Here is a 25,485-nt window from a genome sequence, read left to right as displayed (position 1 = left end):
CAAACCACATTATTTAACCTGGGTTCAATTCCAGGCAGAGCGAAACCTTGGGCAAGTTTCTTTACTCCACATGCCTAATAATAATCCGTCCAAAAACAAAAACAATAATAAATTGGTCATTTCAATCCACGACTGTTTGTGGGACACTGCTGTGCGCAATTGACTGCCGCATTTCGCCCACATATACAGTCAATTCACTTTACAGCATATTCTGTGAAGCGTTTTGAGACATCGAGAAGACATGAAAAGCGCTATATCAAATGCAAGGATTATTATTATTATTAACCCTTGTCATTTGCATCCCAAGGATGATACTTTTGTGATCTAATAGCATTGGGTCCACTACGTTTCACAGAAGCTTTGATCTAATTTCTTCATATTTATCTTGCCAACTATCAACTTCACGTTTTTCCCATAAAGACAAGATGTTTATTCAAATCTTTTTAAAAGGAGTTAATTAATATAGGAACAAAGAGTATGGAGTCTAAACTACCATTCTATAGGAAAAAGTTTGTTCTAATCTCTAGCCTCTCTAGAGGTTTGTTAATTCTGAAACTGCATCTCTAAGTCTATAAATGTTAGTTAAGATAACTTGCTGGCATAACCTATATGCTGCATTTACCCACCTTATATGCTTGAAAACCTGTCAATAATTCATTTTGCTTTTCCCAAAGACCTCTCTGATGTATCAATATATTTTTAAAGTTAGAATTTTACTAACAAAGGAGTCCAATTTATAGTATTACATTCTTTTATAAAGAATCCTAATAAACTCTGCTCCAGAAGTTGATTTGACTGGCTTGAGATGTACTTACTGGACTCAGATTCCTTATTAATATAATAAATATAATAATAATTCTTGCAATTGATATAGCACCTCATCATGTCTTTGAGAGTCTCAAAACACTTCAGAGAATATACTATAAAGTTAATGGACTACATATTTTGTGAGCGGAACATGGCAGCCAATTGCCCACAGCAGCAGCAGTATTATTATTATTATTTTTATTAAGGCCTCCCATTAAGAACTTCAGGTACTACAAATTATATCCAGCAGTTATGGTGTGTACAAATGAGGATTTGTCAGAGGATGGCACTTCGAGATGGTTCTACTGTATTTATAACTCTCTTCTAGCATTCCTACGACTCAGAAACCAGAATTAAATCTTTTCTGAAAGGCAAAAAACATTTACCTTCAATTCTAGTTAAATAATTAATAAGGAACTCCTGCATCATTGCACAACTAAGAAGCTACTATTGACAAGGGAGTCAATAATAATAATATAATAATCCTTCCAGTTGATTTAGCACATTATCAAGTCTCCGAGACGTCTCAAAGCGCTTCACAGGATATACTGTAAAGTGAATTGACTGTATATTTTATGTGCGAAATGCAACAGCCAATTGCGCACAGCAGTGTCCCACAGTCATGGATTGAGTGACCAGTTTATTTTTTTGAAGGAATTATTACCCTCGGAAAAGCGATCTGCCTATCGACTAACAACCGGGTTCTTACTTACTGTAGGTAAACAGAGGCGTGTGGAGTAAGGAAACTAATAAAATGAAAAAAATAAATAATAATGAAAAAAACACAAGTCAGAAATGTCATAAGTTAAAGATATATATCTATAGCCATACAAACACTGGAAGTGCAGATGAGTTTAGCCCGAGCATGGCCACGCTAGCATTGTCAGCCTGATTCAGTTGGTGGCACTCTTGACCCTGAGTCAGAAGGTTGTGGGTTCAAGCTCCATGTCAGAAGTTTGAGTTAAGTGTCTAGACCGAGAGTACTGCTTACCGTAACAGTGCTGGATTGTGCAATGAGGTCCCATCTGCCTATTCAGGTGGATGTTAAATGATTCAGTGATAAGGCACTATATCAAATGGATTATAATTATAATTATTATTTATTAAGTACACTTAAATTCACTTAGAACTGGCCACTGAAAAGGACGTCTGCACACAAAGAGGCCACTGGTTGCGTTGACAGCTGGTTGCTCGATTGAGGTGGTTGCTTTAACAGTTTGGATTGTATCTAAAACCAGAACCAGCATTAGTAATAGTTCATGTTAATGCAGAGATGTAAATTATTCTGAAACAATAGAGCTTGTTTTGACACATTGTTACATTGTGAAATATGTCAAGTTTACTGCTTTAGTTGTCTACTTTTTTCAACACTTTATTTCCTGTTTCCTTTTTTTAACATTTTAATGATGAGAATTAGATAGGAATCAATGTATATAAATAAGGCTCTGAACTCTGTATACTAAATATATTTTCTGTGTGTCAGCCTGGCTCGGTTGGTAGTGCTTTTGCTTCTGAATCAAAAGGTTGTGGGTTCAAACCTTACTTTGCGACTCACTTTAAACTCATATACTCCAAGCTGACACTCCCCCTCCACTGCTGGGGGTATATCGGCTACTACCCCCTCACTTCTGGAACTCCATCCCTGGAATCATAGAAGGAGGCCATTCGGCCCATTGTGTCTGTGCCGGCTCTTTGAAACAAGCTATCCAAATCAATCCCACTCTTCGTTCTCCCCATAGCCCTGCAAACTTGTCCTACCCAAATAATGATCTGTTTCTCTTTTAAAAAGCTTTTACCGAATTGGCTTCCACCACCCTTTCAGGCAATGCATTCCAGATCCTAACAACTCACTGTGTGAAAAAAATTCTCTTCACCTCCCCTCTGTTTCTTTTAACAACTATTTTAAATTGGTGCTCTCGGGTTACCGACCCACCCACCCGCCAGCAGAAATAATTTCTCCTTGTTCACCCTGTCGAATCCCCTCATAATTTTGAAAACGTTTGTTAAGTCTTCTCTTAACCTTCTCTGCTCCAGCTGAATAATCCCAGCTTCTCTAGACGCTCCTGATAACTGAAGTCTCTCATTCTTGGTACCATCCTGGTAAATCTCCGTTGCACCCTCTCCAATGCCTTGACATCCTTCCTAAAGTGTGGTGCCCAGAACTGAACACAGTACTGTACTCGATACGGTCGACCACGCTATCCTACTCCACCGCTTGTCCTCCCACCTCAACCTTCAAGGCACTGTCCTTGAATGGTTTAGGTCGTACCTTTCTCACCGTCTTCACTTCGTCTCGACGAATGGCTTCTCCTCCACCCCCCGCACTGTCTCATGTGGTGTCCCTCAGGGCTCTGTCCTTGGTCCCCTCCTCTTCACCCTCTATATGCTCCCCCTCGGTGACATCATCCGCAGACATGGAGTTAACTTCCACATGTATGCGGATGACACCCAACTCTACCTTTCCTCCTCTACTCTCAACTCCACGACCACCGATGTCCTGACAGCTGCCTGTCCGACATCGAGTCCTGGACGAGAGACAACTTTCTTCAGCTCAACGTGCGAAAAACCGAGGCCCTCCTGATTGGCTCACGTCAGCGCCTCCGCACCTCAGGCGCTGACACCATCAGCATCCAAGGCTGCACTCTCCACCTCTCAAAGCCAGTCAGGAACCTCGGCGTTTTGTTCGACCCTGAGTTGTCCTTTCTCCCTCACATCCGCACCACAACTGGCACCGCCTTCCATCACCTCCGGAACATCGCCAGACTACGGCATTACCTCACCCCTCACGCTGCTGAAACCCTGGTTCATGCCTTTGTCACCTCAAGGCTGGACTATGGGAACTCTCTCCTCGCCGGCCTTCCCGCCACCTCCCTCCACAAGCTGCAGGTCATTCAGAACTCTGCAGCTCGTGTACTGTCCCGCACCAGGCTTCGGGACCACATCACTCCCACCCTCGCTCGCCTCCACTGGCTCCCCATCCCCCAGAGGATTGATTTCAAGATCCTCATCCTCACCTACAAGGCCATTCACGGCCTTGCTCCCTCCTACCTCTCCAACCTACTATCCCCCTACCTACCTGCCCGTACCCTCCGTTCCTCTGGCTCCGGTCTGCTCCACGTCCCCCGCCCCAACCGCCCTACCATCGGTGGTCGGGCCTTCAGCCTCTCAGCCCCGAGGCTCTGGAACTCCATCCCCCAGTGCCTTCGCCTTGCTTCCTCCCTTTCCTCCTTCAAGGCCGGTCTCAAAACCTTTCTCTTTGACCGTGCCTTCAGCTCCCCTCTCGACTCTCTTCCCCCTCCTCGCTCCCTCCCTTCCCTCCCCTCACCCTGACCATTTCCCCCTCCTCGCTCCCTCCCTTCCCTCACCCTGACCATTTCCCCCCTGCTCGGGTCATGACCCAACTGTGCAGCGCCTTGGGATGTCCTCCTGACGTGAAAGGCGCTTTATAAATGGAATCTTGTTGTTGTTGTTGTACTGTAGCTGAGGCCTAACCAGTGTTTTATAACGGTTCATCATAACTTCCTGACTTTTGTATTCTATGCCCCTATTTATAAAGCCTAGTATCCCATATGCTTTTGTTAACAGCCTTATCTACTGGTCCTGCCACCTTCAAATATTTGCTTATATGAACCCAGGTCTCTCTGTTCCTTCACCCCCTTTAAGATTGTACCATCAGCTTATATTGCCTCTCCTCAATCTTCCTTCCAAAATGCACCACTTCACATTTCTCCACATTAAACTTCATCTGCCACGTGTCTGCCCATTTTATGAGTCTATCTATGTCCATTTGCAGTCTGCTACTGTCCTCCTCACTGTTTACTACTTTTCGTAGATTAGTATCATCTGCAACCTTGGAAATTGTACTCCCTATACCCAAGTCTAGGTCATTTATACAGATCAAAAACAGCAATGGTCCCAATACCAACCCCTGCGGGACACCACTGCAAACTTCGCTCCAGTCAGAAAAACAACCGTTCACCACTGCTCTCTGCTTTCTGTTTCCCAGCCAGTTCTGTATCCATTTTGCCACTATGGGCTTCTATTTTGCTTACAAGTCTTTTATGTGGCACTTTATTAAATGCCTTTTGAAAATCCATATAAACTACATTGACTGCACTACCTTCATCCACCCTTTCTGTGACTTCATCAAAAAACTCTATCAGGTTTGTTAGATACGATTTACCTTTAACAAATCCGTATTAGCTGTCTTTTATTAACCCTTATTTTGTAAATGAAAATTTATTTTGCTCCCGATTACAGTCTCAAGAAGTTTCCCCATCACCATCGTTAGGCTGACTGGCCTGTAGTTCCTGGGTTTATCGTTCTGTCCCTTCTTGTACAGGGGAATAACATTTGCAACCCTCCAGTCCTCTGGCACCACCCCAATATTCAAGGAAGATTGAAAGAGTGTGGCCAAAGCCTCCGCTATTTATACCTTTAATAATAATAATCCTTGCATCTTATATAGCTCTTTTCACGTCTTCCAGATGTGTCAAGGAGCTTCACAGAATATACTGTAAAATGAATTGACTGTATATTTGTGGACGATTGTGTGACTTCCCTCAGTAACCTATGATTGTATTCCGTCCGGACCGGGCGACTTATCAACCTTGAGCACCGTCAACCTTTTTAGTACCCCCTGTTGGTTTATTCTTATCTTATCCAATTTCTCTACCCTCTCTTCCAATACTATAGCATTGGCTGCATCCTCTTCTTTTGTGAAGATCGATGCAAAGTACTCATTCGGTACGTCAGTCATGCCCTCTGCCTCCACAAGAAGATTTCCTCTTTGGTCCCTGATTGGCCCCACCCTACCTTTGACTAACCTTCTATTTTATATGCTTATAGAATAGCTTAGGGTTCCCTTTTATGTTACCCGCTAATATTTTCTCATACAATCTCTTTGCCCCTTTTATTTCCTTTTCAGTTCTCCTCTGTACTTTCTATTTTCTATTTGATTATCTTCTGTATTTTGGACCTGACATTTATCATAAGCCTCCTTTTTCTGTTTTACTTGAATCCCAGTTTCCGTAGTCATCCAGGGAGGTTTTATTTTGTTTTCTGTATCCCTCTGTATCAGACAGAAAGATTCCATGATGGAATTCCAGCAGGTGAGGGTTTTATTGGAGAGAGAGTAGACATTTTGTGGGGCAATGCGGAGAGGACAGACTGCAGAAGAATCTGCAGAATTGGAGTGGGGGGGATTGTCAGGACGGGTTGGAACGTGGATAAGAGGAGAGGTCTGCTCTTTTCTCAAAAGAACAATAGAATAGTTTCACAACATTTCAAGAGGGAATATTATACAGACTATTTTATTACAGTATGAATTTATTTAGTGGTGGGGGCACTTGTTTTGCTAAAAATATCATAAAGTTTTATTGCTTCGTAAATCTGCTTTTGAACATCCTCTCTCCCCCCCAAAATAAAATAATCTCTTGCAATTTTGAGATTTAGCAACTCCCTTCATAAATTCTACACTCTACTGTTGTATTCATACGTTTTACTTCCCTTCTATTCCACTGAATCATTAAGGTGATTTACCAGCAAAAATGATTATTCCAGCTCATTGACTAAGACAATTTCATTAAAGAAAGTCAATTGTTTTCTAAACTTGGTATTTAGCAATACTGAACACTTGTGCAATTTTGTTCAAATTACTTGAGACAAATTTATTAAATGGATTTTATGGCCCCTTTCAGTATTCCAAAATGGATATTAGGCACATATTTCGAAATTAGCCTGACCATGACTTATGCGATAAATAAGAATTTGGAATTACAAAATATGGTAAGGTCACCCTATCAAGAGACTTTATCCTACATGAAGGGCGCTATATAAATACATGTTCTTGTTGTACAAGTATGCAATCCCAGGTCACTGTTTCGCCCACGAAACATGGTCAATTCACTTTACAGTATATTCTGTAAAGCGCTTTGAGACATCCAGAAGAATGGATAAGGCGCTGTATCAAATGCAAGGATTATTATTATTATTATTACTGTGGAAAGGTGATCTAATTCCAAAGCTGGGTTTCCAACTTGCAATCTAGGGGTGACACACTTGCAGTTACTGAAAGGGGATCCGATTTGCAAATAGGCATCTTGTTGGTACTGGAAAGCCCTGTGGTTTAAACCCAGGACCAAACCCAGGCGAGGGGATGCTCCCCCTGCCCTGCTCAGGTTGACTGAGCATGCGCTCCAGCCACCTGGTCTATGGGTCAAGCAGCTCAAGGCTTTGGACCGGGCACGTGATCACAGCCCAGGGCCGGTGCTGAGGGGGGGGGGAGATCACGTGACCCGACCACCAAGCGGCGCAGAAAGTGAGTGAGGGGCGGGGCCTGTGGCGCGCGCGCGGCCAATCAATCAGCGGCGTCTCGAGGCCCCGCGCGAGCCGTAACGTGCGATTGTGCGCGCGCCCGCGGCCGCCCCGCCCCCCCTCCCCCCTCGTCGCCGCCGCCGCCGCCGCCGAGCGGAGCAGGAAAGATGGCGGACGAGGAGGTTGATGCAGACATTAGAAACCTGACGGATAACCTGCGGGAGCTGGGCGACGAGTTACTGGAGCTCGGGGTGTCCGTGCAGTCGTCCGGGGATTACTGCCAGCGCTTCTGTCAGGTCAGGGAGGGGCGGAGGGATACGGTGTGAGGAGGAGGAGAAGAAGAGGATGAGGAGGATGAGGAGGGAGGGGAGGGGGGGGGGAAGAGTCTTTTAATAACGGAGCCTCTCCTCCTTTTAAGGGGTGTGTGTGTGTGTGTGTGTGGAGCTCGCGGCTCTGTTCGTCGCTCGCTCTCTCTCTCTCTCTCTCTCGCTCCTTTGTTAATTACAACGGCTTTTGTGGAGCCGTCCCCCCCGCCCCCCCCCGGCCTCCCCCCCTCCTCAGCCTCCCCCCCCCTCCCTCACAACTGCTCCCGCTCAGCCCACCCGCCCCAGTCTCCGCTCTCTCTCTCTCTCCCCCCCACGAAGACACCCCCATCGCCGCTATTCCCCCCCCACCTCCACACACACACACCCCCCCACACCCCCACACAACACGCCCGCGCTTCTCCCGTCTTTTGTTTTCTTGGCGGCGGCGGCTGTGGCGGCGACGACGGGGCCCCTCCGTGATGCGCGCTGCGCAATGTCTTAAATTGCTATTGAAGCGGGAGGGAGGGAGGCGGGAGGGAGGGAGGGAGGGAAGCGGTGCTGCGAGCGGCAGGACTGTAAATACGGAGAGGGGGGAGGGAGGGGCCCCTCTCTCACACACACACAGACCGTACAGCTGATTCCCTCCTGGAGTCCCGAGCCAGGACGTCCCCCTTCTTTGGTTGGTTGGCTTTTTTTTTTCCTCCCCCCTCTCTCTCTCTCTCTCTCTCTCTCTCGGGCTTGTGTTGTGTGTGTGTGTGTAAAAAAAAGATCATCAGATTGACACCCAATTCCTTGCTGTCACCTCACTCTCCCGTGAGTATACTTCGAGGGTTTTTTTTTCCCGGTTGCGTGGAGGTCTCGGGGCTTCCTTTCGTGGTCCAGGGTTTTGGATGCTGGGGCCTGTCGTGGTTGCAGAAGCTTTCAAAGAACTTTTAGTTTTCTTTCAGTGTTTGGCTCGTGGGCTTTTGACATTGTCACTAATATTGCAGTGTGTTCCTGGTGAACTATTGCCGCATTCCTGATGGGACTCAGAAATCCCAAGAATAAGCATGCAAATCGTTTAAATTAATATATTTGCACACTTGTTTTTTTTTTTAACCCGGTTATCTGATTCTCCAGTTTGGTTACCATTCTCGATTCAATTTGCGTTATATTTTCTTTTTATAAAAATAAATGCATTTCTTCTCAAAACAGCTACCTTTTTCTGAATAGTGATAAACCTGCATCATAGCAACCAAGCATCAGACACAGGAAGAGTTATTTGTCAGAGATAACATTCATTGCTCGTGTCAAGCTGCTGAGTAAACTTTTTAGGATTGCAAGAAGGGTTTTGGTGAGGATTAGCCCTTTGGCCCTTTTGATTTAATCCCTCCAGAAAACCTTTATCTTGTTTTATCATTACAATACATGTATAGTATGTAAGTTGGCCTCAACATTTGATTACCCTCCGTATGTCTGATGCTTTGAAAAAAACGTGAACTACGTTTCCAGTCTTGGTACATCTGAAAGGAGTGTTCTGTGTATATTTTCTTTATTCCATTTTGTATTATATAAGGCCCCTTGAGATGGATCTTTTTGAGGTAAAAATGTCCTAGTTTCCTGATTGGTCCTCGTAGTTTATTTCACTGACACTGGAGATCAACCACTTCATTCTACTTTGGACTCCCTGTGGGGTTTGAAATGTGCTTCCTTCACAGTGACCAGAGGTGTACTGTTGGAAGATTAATTGTGTTTAACTTTCACTCATGGGTCCTTTAATGTTGCAGTGCCACAAAGAAAACAATTCATTTAATTTTGAAATGAAAGGTCATTATATTTGCAATTGCGATATCTAGATGCTGACATAAATCCTATATGTAATATAAGATATATTGAAGAACAGGGCAATAGATGGGCAATAAGCAATAATAATTGGACTCTTAAGCATATGCTTAATAATAATTATATCGTTCTTAGTAATATTTGGTTTAGAATTATGTAAGAGCTTCAGATTTTTTCTTTCCAGATTGTAATCATATTTTACAGAGCAATTTTGGATGTAACTTTGCAATTTATTTTATCAAATGTTAATTAACTATTTTATCCACTGAACTCTACCCAGTGTGCATCATATTAATCTTTTGTTTAGCAATTTCAAGTCAATAAAACTGTTCTTCGGGAATTAATACCTAATATTAGGCCATTGTAAATTGTACTGCGTTAGTATGCATAAAGGAAACTATTTACCACGTGTAATATGTGCGTTTTCTGGGATGATGTTATAAAACCATAATTTAATTTGGGAATGATGAACTGTGTGAAGGAAGCTCATATTTGTGAATCCTTGCAATTGGTAAATGCAAAATAATCATTGCACTGGGCAGTATATTCTGAGAAACGCTTTGGAATGTCTTCCTGATGTGAAAGACGCTATTAAAAGAAAGTAAGGATTATTATTATATAGTGTCCTTCATGTTGGGAGGAAGTCTCAAAGCCCTTAAAAGAATTTTAAATTTTAAGTATAGTGAATGTGCATTTTGTAGGCAAATGTCAAAACAGGTAATAATAATAAAAAATAGTCCTTTATTTGATATAGTACATTATCACATTGTCAGTGTCTCAAAGCACAAACAAAATTTACTAAGTGTGGTGACTAATTTACACAAAGTAATGTTTCACTAACAGTCATAAAATGAATGTCCAATTTTATTAAGGGGGATTGTTGTGCAGGACACCAGGAGAAATCCCCTTCTCTTTTCAAATGATGACTTGGGATCTTTAATGACCATGAACAGCCGAACAGGATCTTGGCTTACTATCTCATCTGAAGGACAGTACTTCTGACAATGCAACACTCTGCTAGTACTGCACTTGAGTTAAACAATTCAGTTTAAACTATGAGCTCTAAAGTTCCAATGTGGGGCTTGATCCCACAACTTTCTGATTCAGGGACAAGTGATGGAATTATGCATCGTAATTCCTTACCCCTATTTGAGTACAGTTTATTGAATAATTTTGCCTAAAAGTGCAAGTCGAGTGGTAAAAGTGTGATGTTCTGAAGGTTATACCAAGCTCAATGGCATGTTTATATCACACATGTATGTACCCTTTTTTATTGAATGATTTGCTGTATACAAAATAGTGGTACCACATTAGATGAGTCCCAATCACTTTATTACTATAATCTATATACTGATTTATCTCTAATTCTGCCATCAAAGAAATCTGATACTTTGCACAGTTACTGATCATTGACTCTGACAAGTTGCATGGTTTTGTGTACTTTCAGATCCAATGTTATGATTATTATCTTGCATCATAAAATTGTTTGAACTTTACTTGCCAGTTGCTGATTTAATCATATTAATCTTTACATTTGATGTAGCGCCCATCACGTTGTTGATGTCTCAAAGTGCTTAACAGAATTTCCTGTCTAGTATAGTGAATATTTGTAGGCATACACAGGAGCCATTTTGCGCTGTGTAATGTCCCACAAGAGGCCATGAAGTGATTTACCAATTTTATTTGGGGGAATGTTGGCAAGGACTCCGAGAAACTCCATTCTCTTTTCAAATAATGCCATCGTTCAACTTGCCTGAACAGACATAGTTGGGTCCTCAGTTTAATGTCTTTAGTTTGATCAGCCAGATGTCTGACACATGTGGAAACACATCACCATGCTTAAGAATAACCAAACCAAATTCCGTGCATCCCATATTTATATATATATATACCTATATATATATATGGAAATTCCAGAGAGATTTGTTGGGATGGAATGCTCACCCTCTCTCCCTGGGGAGATGCATCCTGCTTGTCTCATTCAGGAAAGCATTAGGTGCAGGTTTGCAAGAGCAAAGGTGTGGGGACCACAGAGTGTAAGTTGGGTACTGCAAGAATCTAACAAGCTAGGACCACACTACCTGTTAGGGCTTTGGCTTCCAGGGTTAACAGGAGCTGAGCGCGAGGAATCTCTTGACAATAATGCACACGTCTCATGCATTGGCATGTCAGTCTAGATTGTACAAGTTCAAAGTCTTGACTTTGGGCTTGAAACCCTGCTACAAACTGGATAAAATTGACAGTTAAATTGGCAAGTAAACCAAATACTTAGCTAATATTTATACTCCAATGCCTTTTGCAAGATACAAAGCAGTAACTGAATCTCAAGGTTGTGAGGATATTGAAAATCAAGCTTCGCTCTTGTGGTTTATTATGCCAGAACTAGTCGATTTGGTTTCTGCTCTGTGTCTCTGAGCTGGCTAACTATTATTCTTTTGCTCTTGACTTTATTGCACAGCCTTAAATGCTCTTGTTATTTTACAATTTTTTTAAAAAAAACTTAAGATGACCTATCTTATGAAGAAATACCTTGGAGTGAGTTTGAATTACTACCTTAATCTTGCTGTTCACAAACTACAATATTTGAGCTATGCTCTTGTGGTTTTAAGATTTCATAAGAACCTTAGAATGAATTATTGTCTGGAACTCACTGCTGGCCATCTAATATACTTGTCTGATCCCCATGTGCAATTCAGAAAAGCCTAGTCTTTTTTCTCAGTCTAGCAAGTATGGACCTAGTAAATGTTCTACACCTTTTGATCTGTGTGTGTTTGCATAGATATATGTGCAAGTATAGAGATACTGCTTTTTAAATGCTGAATGTAGTTCAGAGCAGTTTAATGTAGAGATCTAGGATTAATTCTTTTCACATGTTGTGGTGTTTGCTGAAGACCATTACCTACATTAGAAATGGCCAACTGGCGGTCCACTCCCTGCCTATGTTACTACTATTTTATGCAAGTGTAATGCAGCCCACATTCGGCCTGTGCGCCACAAGTTAGTCATCCTTGATGTACAATTTCAGGCCCAAACTGAATTTTGTCAGGGCTAAAAGATCATTGTCCTTAATCTAACTGTTCGTTAGGTTGTATGTATGTAGTGCTGTTTTAACTGGGTTTTTTATCAATTAGTCTAAAGTATTGTACTATTGCTCTTACTGGAGACTTTGGCAAGGCGTGCATCATTTTCAATTTTTTTAAATTAGGAAACTAAGTTTGTGCCAAATAATAAAAAAAAATCCTTGCATTTGATATAGTGCCTTATCATGTCTTTGAGACATATCAACATGTTTCACGGAATATGCTGCAAAGTAAATTGACTGTATTTTGTGGGCAAAATATCAAGTATAGTAATAGTGGCAAAGCAATGGAGGTATTTGAAAGAGAAGTATCTTAAAGTTGATCTGCTGGGGATAGAGAGCAGTTGAGCCGGGCAAGTATGAGGTGATGAGATTGGGGAGTGGAGTGTAGCATGAGGGCTGTAGAGTTGTGGATGATCTGGACCTCGATGAAACTATGGACATTGCTGAGCAGGGTGTTGGAAGGAGTGTGGATGAAAATTTGGAATGTGTTGGTGCGATGGAGCTGGTGATGTGGAGTTGGAGGGGAAGAAAGCCTTAATGGTTCACCAAAATACAGAGGTTCCATACAGGCTTTGTGAGTTGGAGTGTGCATGCCTACGTTGAGGAGGTACTGGTGGGAACATAGCAGGATAGCTTCCGTTTTGTTGTTAGAGAAAACAACAACTTACATTTGCCATTAGAGAAAAACAATCTGGTACACACAAGTATAAGAGCACGTCTGTATCATAAGTGCACAATCATCTGTACATAAGTGCAAAATCATATGCACATACAGAGGTATACTTGCATGTACAAGCACAGGGGATACATATGTATGTGCATACACCACATCATTGTCATTAGGTCCTTAAAGGCCCCTGGCAGATAATTCACACTAAACATTAGAGGCCTAGAAGCAGGTCAGTTGCTGATAGTATGCAGTGCCAAACATAGAATTAACTTTGTACTGGATACTGAGATTTCCAGAGTTGGGTTAAGATTGTTCAAATTAATTTCACATAAGACCATTTAGCTCGCAGAACTGAGATTCATCACTTTAGCCTCTGAAATCTGGGTTCAAATCCAACTTGTACTGTTGTAATGAAAATGTACACTGCCTGCCTGCTGTAAGAATCGTGCTGGAAATCTATTTTTGAGTTGTCTCATCCTAGTTCCTAGTAGATGCAGGCTTAGAGCTCACAATTCAACACAAGCTAGTAATCTGTGCAAAACAATACGATGGAGGGAAATGCTCTTTTTCAGCCTATGGTTAAGGTGAATTTACTCTGGTTGTGCTATACCAAACTGGGTCTATTTCATCTTTTCATGAGAAACCAGAATTTGTGTGAAGTTGCACTGAAAAGTTGTTTGTGGGCGTTTTGTAGTGGTTTAGAGTTCACAGTATCTAAAAATAAACTCGAATCACTGTGACTCGAATGACTGACTAGAGCAGTAATAGCGAGTTACAGCAGAGCTGCCAAGTCTATTTGGCAGTGTGAACACCAACTTCAGATATTGTACACTTGCATTCTTTTTACATAGATTTTAAAGATGTGTAATGTGTTACTTGGAAGTTAGGTTGACTTCTAAATTCTGCTTCTAGCTACTGAGAGGATTTACATCTTGTATTCCCGCACTTGGAAATTTTTTGCAAGGAATAACCCAATTATTCCAATGGACACAATGTTAATGAAATGCAATGTTAAAGAAGTGCATAAACAATCTAAGATAGTGCATTTGTCTTTTCTAACACAGTTGCTTTTTCAAAGGAAAAAATCACTGTTAGAAATTGACATAGATGGAGTGCTAATCAAAACAAACAAGCATGGTCATTCAGGAATTTTAAAGTAAGGAATAGAGTGGAAGAATATTTTATTCGTATTGGCTATTTTAGAAAATAAATTCTTCCCATGTTGAGAATCAATTATAAGTGAGAGATCCATGTGCAAATACACTAATAATAATCCTTACATTTGGTATAGCACCTTCCATTTTAGGAAGACAATTCTAAGCACTTCAAGACCGTTTTGTGCTCCAGCGTAGCAACCAAATTATGCACAGCAATATCCTGTCCATTCAAACAGCCATGAAGTAAATGGCTAATTTTATTTTGGGGTTGTTGGTTTGGACTACCAGGGGAAATTCCGTTCTCTTTTTGAATAGTGCCATGGGATCTTTAATGTTTACCTAAAGAGGCAGAGCAGACAGGATCTCGGTTTAACATCTCCAAAGGACTGCACCTCCAACAATACAGCACACCCCCAAATTGCATTGGCATGTCACCATAGACTGGGTTCCAAGTCCCAACATGGGGCTTGAACCCACAAGCTTCTCACTCATAGGCAAGAGTGCTACCAACTGAGGTATAAGGCAGATGCCATTTAATAATAATAATAATTCTTGCATTTGATATAGCATCTTATCACGTCTTTGAGATGTATCAAATCGCTTCACAGAATATACCGTAAAGTGAATTGGCTGTATATTTTGTGGTTGAACAGGAAATCTTTCCACTTAAGGTCTGTACATTATCATGGTCTAAAATGTATTGATAAAATATTGATATTTAACTGGACATTAACTATAGATTTTTAAAGCCAATTCACCATTTAGTGCTTAAATCTGAATGTCTGACTTCTGTAGAAGATATCAGTCAGGTCACAATAGAATATCAACTTTACACAATTAGTCAACTTAATGGACAAGTGACTAGTTTTGATTATAGTTATTGAATGACACACACACACACAGAAATAAGCAAACCTTGATTTTTTTTAAATATCATAAAAAAAGTGAGAAAAGAAAGGACCCAATATGTATGTGCAATATTGAGAGGTGTGTGTGATTTTTTAAAAAAACTTCTACATTATTTATCACTGCTGTCTTGAATGAGTCTAGAAGAATGTGGGTTTATTTCCTATATTGTTTGTTTCACATGAAGCATAACAAATTGATATATATACAATCTAGAACAAACCTCATTTTGGGAGCTTAGGACACTATTTCCTGACTCTTAATTTTCCTTATATTGAGATTGTTAACAGCTTTGTGAAGTTCTCACTGCAAGAAAAAGGTACTGTTTTTGCAATGTTCCTGATGTTGCACCCATTTTATAAAATCATTGTTAAAGTGCTGGAGACAGCAGGGGTCGAAGGAGGGTGGTCGAAGGCACGGTCGAAGAGGAGGGTCTGAGATGGGTCTTGAAGGAGGCAAGGGAGGGGGTGAGGCGGAGGGACTGCGGGATGGAGTTCCAGAGTGTGGGGGTAGAGTGGCTGAAGACCCGCCTGGCAATTGTGGGGTGGATAGGCAGGGGACATGAAGAAGGCCGGAGCCCACTGAGCGGACCGAGCGGGCAGGTTGGTAGGGGGTTAGGAGATCACAGAGATAGGGGGGAGCAAGGCCATGGAGGGCTTTGAAGGTGTGGACCAGGATCTTGAACTGTATCCTCTGTTTGATGGGAAGCCAGTGGAGTCAGATGAGGATGGGGGTGATGGGGTCACGGAGCCTGATGCGGGAGAGGATACAGGATGCAGAGGTTTGGATGATCTGCAGCCTGTGGAGTGCGGAGTTGGGGAGGTCAACAAGCAGGGAATTTGCATAGTCGAATCTGGATGTTATGAATGCGTGTGTGAGAGTCTCGGCCTGCTGCGGTTTGAGACAGTAGCCGAGCCGGGCGATGTGGGCGAAGGCAGAGCGGGTCGTGGCATGAATGTGGGGTAGTTGAGGGTCAAACAGGATGCCAAGTTTCCGGACTGGTTTAGTAAGGTGTGCAACCATGGATGGTGATGCTGCCTGAGGTGTGGAGGCACTGACGGGAGCCAATCAGGAGAGCCTCGGTCTTGTTGACGTTCAGCTGTGGAAAGTTACCTCTCATCCAGGACTTGATGTCTGACAGAGATAGAGTTGGGTACATGTAGAAGTTGACCCCGTGTCTGCGGACGATGTCATCAAGAGAGAACATATAGATATTGAAGAGGAGGGGACCAAGGACAGAGCCCTAAGGAATGCCGCACGTGACTGTGCGGGGGCTAGAGGAGAAACCGTTTGTGGAGATGAAATGAAGACGGTGTGAGAGGTAGGGCCTGAACCATTCAAGGACAGAACCATGAAGGTCGAGGTGAGGAGAGGCAGTGCAGGTGGATAGAGTGGTCAATGGTATTGAAGGCAGCAGAGAGGCCAAGGAGGATGAGGAGGTAGAGGGAGCCCTGATCGCAGATGAACAAAATCTCATTAGTCACTTTGACTAAAGCTGTTTCTGTGCTGTGGGCGGCACGGAAACCTGATTGGAGGCGTTCGTGAAGGAAGTGATGGGAGAGAAAGGAGTGAACTTGAGAAGCAACAACTTGTTCCAGGACCTAGGAAATGGAAGTTGGAGATGGGGCGGTAATTTGAGACCAGGGATGGATCAAGGNTTTTTTTAAGGATAGGAGTGATGGTGGCTGTTTTTAAAGGGATGGGAATGGTGCCGCTGGGCAGGGAGAAGTTTATGATGTCTATGAGTAGTGGGACAAGGACGTGGAGCTGGGAGGTAAGGAGAGGGGTAGGGTTGGGGTCGAGAGAGCGGGTGTTCGGTTTCATATGGGTTATAGTGTGGGGGGGGGGAAATGGGAGACAGGTTTGAAGGTGTGGAGGGAGGAATGGATAGGGGCCGGGGTGTGAAGGGGAGAAGGGGATGGGTAGTAGACGCAAGGGCAGAGGCAGCTGAGCGGATTCCTTCGACTTTGATTTTGAGGAAGTCCGGCATCTCCTTGCAGTTGGCATTGGAGGAGAGGATGAGAGGACAAACACCTTGACATTTCATCCCAGCTGGTGCTTTTGCGACCCATCCAGTACTACTTTTGAGTTCCATCTGTCTCTTCCATCTTAATTTAATGGTTTCTTGTTACAATTTTACTTTGTTCACAGCATTAAGAAATACGGCACAAATAAAATGTTTGATCTCACTATCGACATCTTTAAAATTATCTACTCTAATGTTCTCCTTGTCCAGGGAATGTAGTGTTACAGAATAATGGAATTATAGTAATAAAATTGGTCATTTACTTCATGACTGTTTGAAAGGACAGATTATTACTGCGCTCAAAATTAGTGCATTCCAAATTAAATTTGTAAAACTGCATTTTTTCATAGTTTGCAAATCAATTTATTAATCAAAATCTCAATTTTTAAAAAAATAGTATGAGAATGTAGGTTATCCTTGTCTTTTATTGTTGCCGTCTGTTACAATATTTTGTAAAGGTTTTAACGGTTTAAATTATGTACTCATAGTTCTTATAAACAGACTCAATCTCTTGTGACCTACAACTCTACCCTCTCTCAAATGACAACAAACATTAGCAAATCCTTCACCAGACATCATAACATGCCCTTTTAATAATTAATGTAACAATGTTGTCCTTTAATAGTTCAGTCTGTTTTAGTAAAGCAGTATTACTTTTGTGAAACAGGCAATAGCCAATTGAATCAGTTATATATTTAACTAAAATTTTAATATTTTAGGGAATTAAATAATTTAGTTAGAATCGACAACACAAGGACACAGTAGATTTGGCAAGAGTAAAGCAAAATAATTTGGAATACCCTTTCAAAAGTGTCCAAAGAGATTCAAGGAATTACGTAGTAACAGGGGCCTAGGTTATGTAAGCTGCCCAGGAGTGGTAGTCCGACTCCAACTGTGTTCTGTATCAACTGGTATTAAACACTCATTAATGCATCAAAATACTTCACTCAATGGGTTTATTTGAAGCGTAGTGACTGTTGTGTAGGCAAATCATTTGATTCGCTGTTACCAATTGCAGCTCAAATTGAATTTTACAATTATTTGGCCTTTGCCTGTATCATTCCACCAAATGTAAAGCCCTTGGGCAGATCTTATTGTGCCTTTCAAACTGAGCATATCCTTTATGTGGCAAAGTCTACCAACTTTTCTTCCCCAATTGCAGACTTTCCCAGATTTCTGGAGGTTAAAAAGGCCAGCAATGTTATTTGAGTTTACAATGTTACCTTTTGAGATATTGACAGTTAATCCTCTTTTTCAGTGAGCAAATAAAATAATCCTTGCATTTATAGAACCTTTCACCCTTATCATGCCATTGAGACGTCCAAAAGCACTTCTCAGGATATACAGTACTGTAAAGTGGAGTGACTGTGTATTTTGTGGGCAAACCAAAGTATTGATTACATAACAATACACCTCATTATATTGTTACAGTGTCTTATCTCTGAGTGAGAATTGCATGCTCCTTCCAGGTGCACTCTGAAAGGAGTGATCCTTCTCTTCTCATTTTATGATGGAGATACGTGCCCGGTCAGAACGGTCTCATAAAATACACCCAACACTTGGCTTTTAATAAAATATTTCTTATTTATTCAAGCCCGTATAATTCAATATATATTCCTGCATTTGGAGCATTTGACACAATTCTAATATAATACTTTGATAATACTATATTAATATAATTTAACAATGAATAATATGTTAAACTTTATAATATATTTAACCACTGAACCTTAACACTTGGACCACCAGGGGTAAACAAATAGAGTAATCTTACCCCAAATTCAAATCTCTTATAAGTTCTTGAAATTCAGAGTTTTTATAATTAGTAATATTAAAGTCAAATGTTAGTTAAAACTCCAAAACTCAACAACTCTGTATAACTCCACTCCCTCTCTTTTATACCACAAATGTGCCCATGTGACNTTTTTTTACCAGTTGTACTTCGACCAGCTCAACTTCTAATTGATTAAGATAACCTCCTTCAATAAATCCTTCCTACTTTGACAGTTCGAAAACGTAAACTTATTAACTCAACTACATTCAGAATAAAAGATTCCAACAGGACCATAAAACCCATTAACTCACAAAACCTAACAAAAAAGCCATAAACCGAAAGCACTTAACCAACATTTTTACACCTTGAGAGATAAACAGATTGATACCTCAATCTAACAAATTTAAGACTATCTAGCTTGGAATACCCATGATCTCCCTCCGTGAACCTAAATATTAACCCTATTTCGATTAACCCATAACTACCTCACAATATATATTAGTGGTTTGTTGCTGGAGTTGGACTAAAAGCAAATACTATACTTGTATAGTGGCACAATCCTTTCAAAAGTCTATCCATTTTATAGTATATCCTGTGAAGTGCTTTAAGACGTCTCATTGATGTGATAAGGCGCTATATCAAATGCAAGGAATATGATCCTTTACTCCTGTTTTCTGTATTACCATTGGGTCTTCAATCAAGGGTTGGAATTTGTACCCCAAATGTGCTGTAATTAATTTTATCTGGAAGAAGCTGCACTTTGAGGTTTGAATCTTGGGCAGTTTGACAGTTTGGATGAATCTTGCATGGCCTAAAATATAGAGCCATTATTAAAAAAAATTGGAGGGAAAAATACTTTATCTGGCTCTGGCTATAATCCTTTTAAGAGGAATGTAAAGTCCAACCAATTGCATATGAAAACATTTAGTCTACAAGTCTTAGAATAAACTATAAATTATAGCTAGTTGAATGCATTTATGGTATCGCATATGGGATATAGATACATTGGGATTCATGAAATAAGAGAAAATTTATCAACTTTGATTCTTTTTGCTATTGCGATAAATTTCCCAGGCATGAACTAGAACATGATTGGTGTATATGTTGCAGCTCAGTATCTAGTAAACCCAATTGGTATAGAATCTGTTTACAGAATCAGTGTAAAATAAATGGTTAAAACCTATTTCATAATACCTCATATACCACCTCTCCTCTTTACTTAATCTTCGCGGACCTGCCCTTGCCTGGTTCGATCTATCTCTCTCACTGTCTCCACTTTGTTGCCTCTAACGGTTTCTCCTCCAGCCCCCGCACTGTCACGTCTCCATGGTTGCACACTTCAACTCACTAAATCAGTCAGGAACTTAGGTGTTTTGTTTGACACTCAACTGTCTTTTCTTCCCCACATCCAAGCCATGTCCCGCTCTGCCTTCCCTCACCTCCGTAACATCGCCTGACTCCGCCACTACCTCAGGCCACTGAAACTCTTGTTCATGCCTTCATCACCTCCAGGCTCGACTATGCAAACTCCCTGCTTGTCGGCCTTCCCAACTCCTCCCTCCACAGGCTGCAGATAATCCAGAACTCTGCAGCCCGTGTCCTCTCCCGCATCAAACTCCGTGACCCCATCTCCCCCATTCTCGCCCGACTCCATTGGCTCCCTGTCCTTCAGAGGATCCAGTTCAAGATCCTAGTCCTCACCTGCAAAGCCCTCCATGGCCTCGGCCCACCCTACCTCTGCGACCTCCTAATCCCCTACCAACCCGCCCGCTCCCTCCGCTCAGCCGGCTCCGGCCTGCTCCACTCCCCCGACCCACCCTCCCCACCATTGGCGGGAGAGCCTTTAGCCACTCTCTCTCTCTCCGTCTCTCTCTCTCTCAGGAATTTCATCCCTCAATCACTCCGCCTCACCCCCTCCTTAGCCTCCTTCAAGTTCCGCCTCAAGACCCTCCTCTTCAATCATCTCATCGGCCACCCCCCTTTGCCCTCCCACCCCCCTCCCCAACTCCAGCTCGGGTCTGAAACGCTGTACACTGTCCAGCGCTTTGGGACGTCATCCATCCCTCCTGACTCCAACTCCCAGCTCGGGTCCAAAAAACCCTGACTGCCCAGTGCCTCTTTCCGACGTGAAGGGCGCTATACAAATGTATTTTATTGTTGTATTAATTCACTCATGTCCCTCATCCAAAATCGTTTCCATATTTATGCTGCATTTATTGTGAACCTATTCAAGTAGAACTATTTCTTGAGTAACCTGAGGTTGCTGGTGCACAAAATCTCTATGCTTACTTTGCAATATGGAATCCAAGATGCTAGCAGCAATATGGGAACAACTGTGACGTTGAAGCTCGTGCATTTCTAGCTCAACTCTTGTGGCTGCAGACCTCCCCTTATTTCCAAAAGCTGCTTTGCTGGCCTAACAAGGTAGGCTGATGGCATGGCTACACCTGCATAGTAGGACATGATAGCCATCACGTCCAGCAGCTCTACGTATCTTGTATTTTGAATATTTGCTGCTGCAGAAGAGGGGAACTTGCCTTTGGAGGTGACAGCTCCTCTTCCTTGCTTATACAGTATTTTAAAACTAGAGCTGTTGTTGGGAGCAATGCTGCAACGTAAAGCTATAAGTCCCATTTGATTGTTATGGTTGGAAATTTTTAGATTTTTTTTGGAATCAGCATTCTACACTAATCCCTTTGTAAGACGATGCATCTTAAAATTGTTACCTTCCCAAAAGGCAAAGCTGAGGTTTGCATGGAACTTGCAAGTGAGGTAGAAATGGATACTGTTAAGGGAATGCATGTTCGCACTTTACTTTGAATCATGGCCATTTTACTATGCAGTTAATTGCTGATTGAATTTTTTTAACGAAAGAGCAAAATGGTCGTTGTACAGATGTGCAAGATTTTCATGTTCTTTGGTAAGTGGATACTAAACCTCAATAGGTGGAGTATAGCACTAGGATTCTCATGTTGACAAGCCCTTACAACATGTTTGATGTAAGTAATAAAAAGTCAGTGGGGATAATAGTTCAAAAATTATAGAAAGCCAATAACTAGGTGAATGCAATAGTTACATCAAATGAAATGGCTGCATAACTGTTCTCTTGAGAATATTTTAATTGCATCTGCTGTATTGGAAGTCCTGTACTGTTGACAATAGCCCCATTTTTCTTTTTTTAATTTGGCTTTTCTATTTTGTAGCAATAACCGTTTTAAAAATGTAGTTGACAAAAACCCAAGAAAAGTTTTTTTTTGACAACAATCATTTTGCAAATGGTCTGGTGGCGATATGGTCTGGTCTGGAAATTGATGTCAGATTGTCAGATCTGATTGGTGCTGGAGTTGTGCTATATTTCAGTGGTCCTTGTGAGACTTGGAGTTAAATCATATTGGACTCTATAATAGTTCTGTATACTCCAGAGTTAATGCAGATGTGATTTGATTCTGATTTGGTTTGGGTTTGGTTACAAATGGCATATATAAACTTTATATACAGATTCATGTGCAGATGGCAAAAGTAATATTTAATACAGTGTACTTGCATGAATTTGATATTCCAAACCTGGATCATAGTATTGTTCTAGGTCTCTGCAAATAACTGTTTTTGAATGTTCCTATTATACAATAATAATAATAATAATCCTTGCATTTGATATAGCGCTTTTCACGTCGGGAGGACGTCCCAAAGCGCTTCACAGAACACACTGTAAAGTGAATTGACTGTATATTTGTGGGCGAACGCGGCAGCCAATTGCGCACAGCAATGTCCCACAAACAGTCGTAGATTGAAAATGACCAATTTATTATTGTTTTGTTTTGGAGGGATTATTATTAGGCTCTGTGTGGAGTAAGGAAACTTGCCCAAGGATTCGCCCTCTGCCTGGAATTGAACTCAGATCTCTCGCTTGCAAAGCGAGTGCTCTAACCACTGAGCTACAGGACTCCACTACTGTGTCATGTTCACAGAATGTAAGTAGAAGTTTTAGTCGCATGTCCTTTCACATTCATTTTACAATAAGTACAGGTTTCACTATTGGGATCATTCACTAATTCACCCACAAATATACGGTCAATTCACTTTACAGTCTATTCTGTGAAGCGCTTTGAGATGTCGAGAAGATGTGAAAAGCGCTATATCAAATGCAAGGATTATTATTTATTATAATTCTTCTAATTAACTTTTACATCTTGAAGCCGAGATTGTTTTTCGGTCTGCAAATTTATTTCTTTATCGTTTGGAATTCCAAATCGTGATTCAATTAAACCTGGGTGTAAAATGGCCAAACTTGTGATGTAGCGCTAGGTGATGGTGACTTAAGATACAGCATAATACGCTGTGAGTTGGATCCTGTTTTGTTAAGATTCCTTTTCCTTTCTTCAAAAGCTACATTACTAGTTGAGCTCAGTCTATGTCGAGTCTCCTGTGCAGCACTGGGGAAGTAGTGCATTCTCAGAGATGCCATATTTCACATGGCATATTAAACTGCAGTCCATTGGCTTGTTCAGTTGGATGTTAAAGATTCCATGACCCTATTTCAAAAAGAATGGATTTTCAGATTAATTCATTAATCATTTTGCGGCTGTTTATTCCAACCTGTCTGGCTGTACGTAGCTGCCATGTTTGTTTACAAAAACAATCATTCCGCTTAGTATTTGTGAAGTGCTTTGAGATGTTTGCTTCAATGTGATAACATACGTAAAAATGCAAGTTCTTTCTCATAGCACAGCATTACTTTTTGCAACAGGTTAGTTTGATTGTTGAAAAAACAGACTATATGTAAGGACAACTATTCCCTTTTATCATTCCTTCGCAAATGCAACAAATAATCGAGATTTGCTCTTCTACCTTTTAGGACATAAGTCGACACAGTCCTTCTTGAGGAAACTGTGTGTCAAAAACACAACAACTTGCATTTATATAGTGCCTTTTACGTGTGGTAGTGTTTTGGAATGCTTAACAGTGGTGAAGCCAAGCCAGTGAGAAGGAGGAGATTGTAGGCACAATCAGGTAGGTCTATGATCTAAAGGCAGGCGGAGGGGTAAGGCAGAGTGGTTGAGGCAAAGAGTCCCAGATTCTTGGGGCTTAGGGGCTCAAAGCACAGCCATCGATTGTGGAGCGGAGGGGATGAGGGATGGTGGAGGAGTGAGGTGTAAGCAGGTCAGAGACTTAGGGAGGTGCCAGGGCATAAAGTGATTTGTACTTGTGTAATCAGAAGAGTAATTAATTCTAAGTTGTTTGTTCTCTCTCACCTTTCAGGCTTTTAAGTTTGGTTCTCCGCATTTGGATTTGAGCGAAGAGAGTCTGATCTGGCATAATTTGAGCCCTCTTTCTGTTGCTTGATAGAGCTGCATGGCAAAACTCAGCAGGTAGTAGTAGCGCAAATTTGGCAGTGCTAGCTAACTGTATTGGCCTGAACAGAGAGCTCACTAATTGGTGGGAGGAAGAGGAAAATCTAGTTTGGAAGAGAATGGTTTGCCTTGTGAGCCGGTTAACATGTTTAATTCTTATAAAAACATTCCAAGGTGCCTGTTATTTTGTAGATGCATAAAATGAAAATCCTGGTAGTGGCACACTTTTGAGTTGAAGATCATGTCTACCTGTCTCAGTTCGCAGCACTCTTGTCTCTGAGTTGGAGGTTGTGGGTTCAAGCTCGAAGTCGTGACTTGGATTTCATATAGTCTAAGATGACACTCCAAGCAGTGTCTCTGCGGGGCGTGGGCGTCTCTGAGTATGGGGTGGGGGGGGGGGGGGGTTGGGTCGTCTCCGGCCGGCTATTGCGGGACGGTTGGCTGTCTCTGGGTGCGTGTGGGCGGGTGGCTGTCTTTGGGTGCACGGGGGGGTCGGCTGACTGTCTCTGGGCGTGCGCGGGGGCGGCTGACTGTCTGTGGGCGCGCGCGGGGGGGCGGCTGACTGTCTGGGTGGGCGGCTGACTTTCTGGGCGCGCGGGTGGGCGGCTGACTTTCTGGGCACTGGTGGGCGGCTGACTTTCTGGGCGCGCGGGTGGGCGGCTGACTTTCTGGGCGCGCGGGTGGGCGGCTGACTTTCTGGGCGCGCGGGTGGGCGGCTGACTTTCTGGGCGCGCGGGTGGGCGGCTGACTTTCTGGGCGCGCGGGTGGGCGGCTGGCTGTCTCTCGGTGCGCAGGTGGGCGGCTGGCTGTCTCTGAGCACGTGGCTGTCTATGGGTGGGCAGGTGTCTGTCTGTGGGCACGAGCGTGTCTGTGAGCACGAGCGTGTCTCTTGGGCGTGAGAGTGTCTCCTGAGCAGGCGCAAGTGTGTGAGTGCGTGTGTGAGTGTTGCTCATTCGAGTGTCTGTATGTGAGCGTCGGTCAGTGTGCGCCTGTGCGTGTGCCTGTGGGCGGACGGGCATCTCAGCGGGCGGGTGTGCGGGCGTCTCTGTGAGTGGGCGGGCGTGCGGGCGTCTCTGTGAATGGGCGGGCGTCTCTGGGGCGAGCGGCGTCTCTGCAGGAGGGCAGGCAGACCTCTCTGTGGGTGGGCGTCTCCGCGGGTGTGCGGTTGTCTGGGCATCTCTGCGAGTGGGCGGGTATGGCTGCGGGCGGGTGGGCGTGCCTGCGGGCGGGTGGGCGTGCCTGCGGGCGGGTGGGCGTGTCTGCGGGCGGGT

At 42.6% G+C, this 25,485-nt stretch overlaps 1 protein-coding gene across 1 annotated transcript in view; it reads left to right on the top strand.

The window, feature by feature from the left end:
* Positions 1 to 7,281: 7,281 nt before the first annotated feature.
* LOC103178890 (zinc finger protein 292) overlaps positions 7,282 to 25,485 on the top strand; it is a 60,160-nt gene continuing 41,956 nt past the window's right edge. The window contains 1 exon segment of the mRNA XM_042332925.1: positions 7,282 to 7,418. Within this exon segment, the coding sequence (XP_042188859.1) occupies positions 7,290 to 7,418 (129 nt within the window). The 5' untranslated portion in view covers positions 7,282 to 7,289.

This window comes from Callorhinchus milii, unplaced genomic scaffold (assembly GCF_018977255.1).
Source record: "Callorhinchus milii isolate IMCB2004 unplaced genomic scaffold, IMCB_Cmil_1.0 Scaffold3, whole genome shotgun sequence".
Taxonomy (NCBI): domain Eukaryota; kingdom Metazoa; phylum Chordata; class Chondrichthyes; order Chimaeriformes; family Callorhinchidae; genus Callorhinchus; species Callorhinchus milii.
This window is presented reverse-complemented; position numbering and strand designations above follow the sequence as displayed.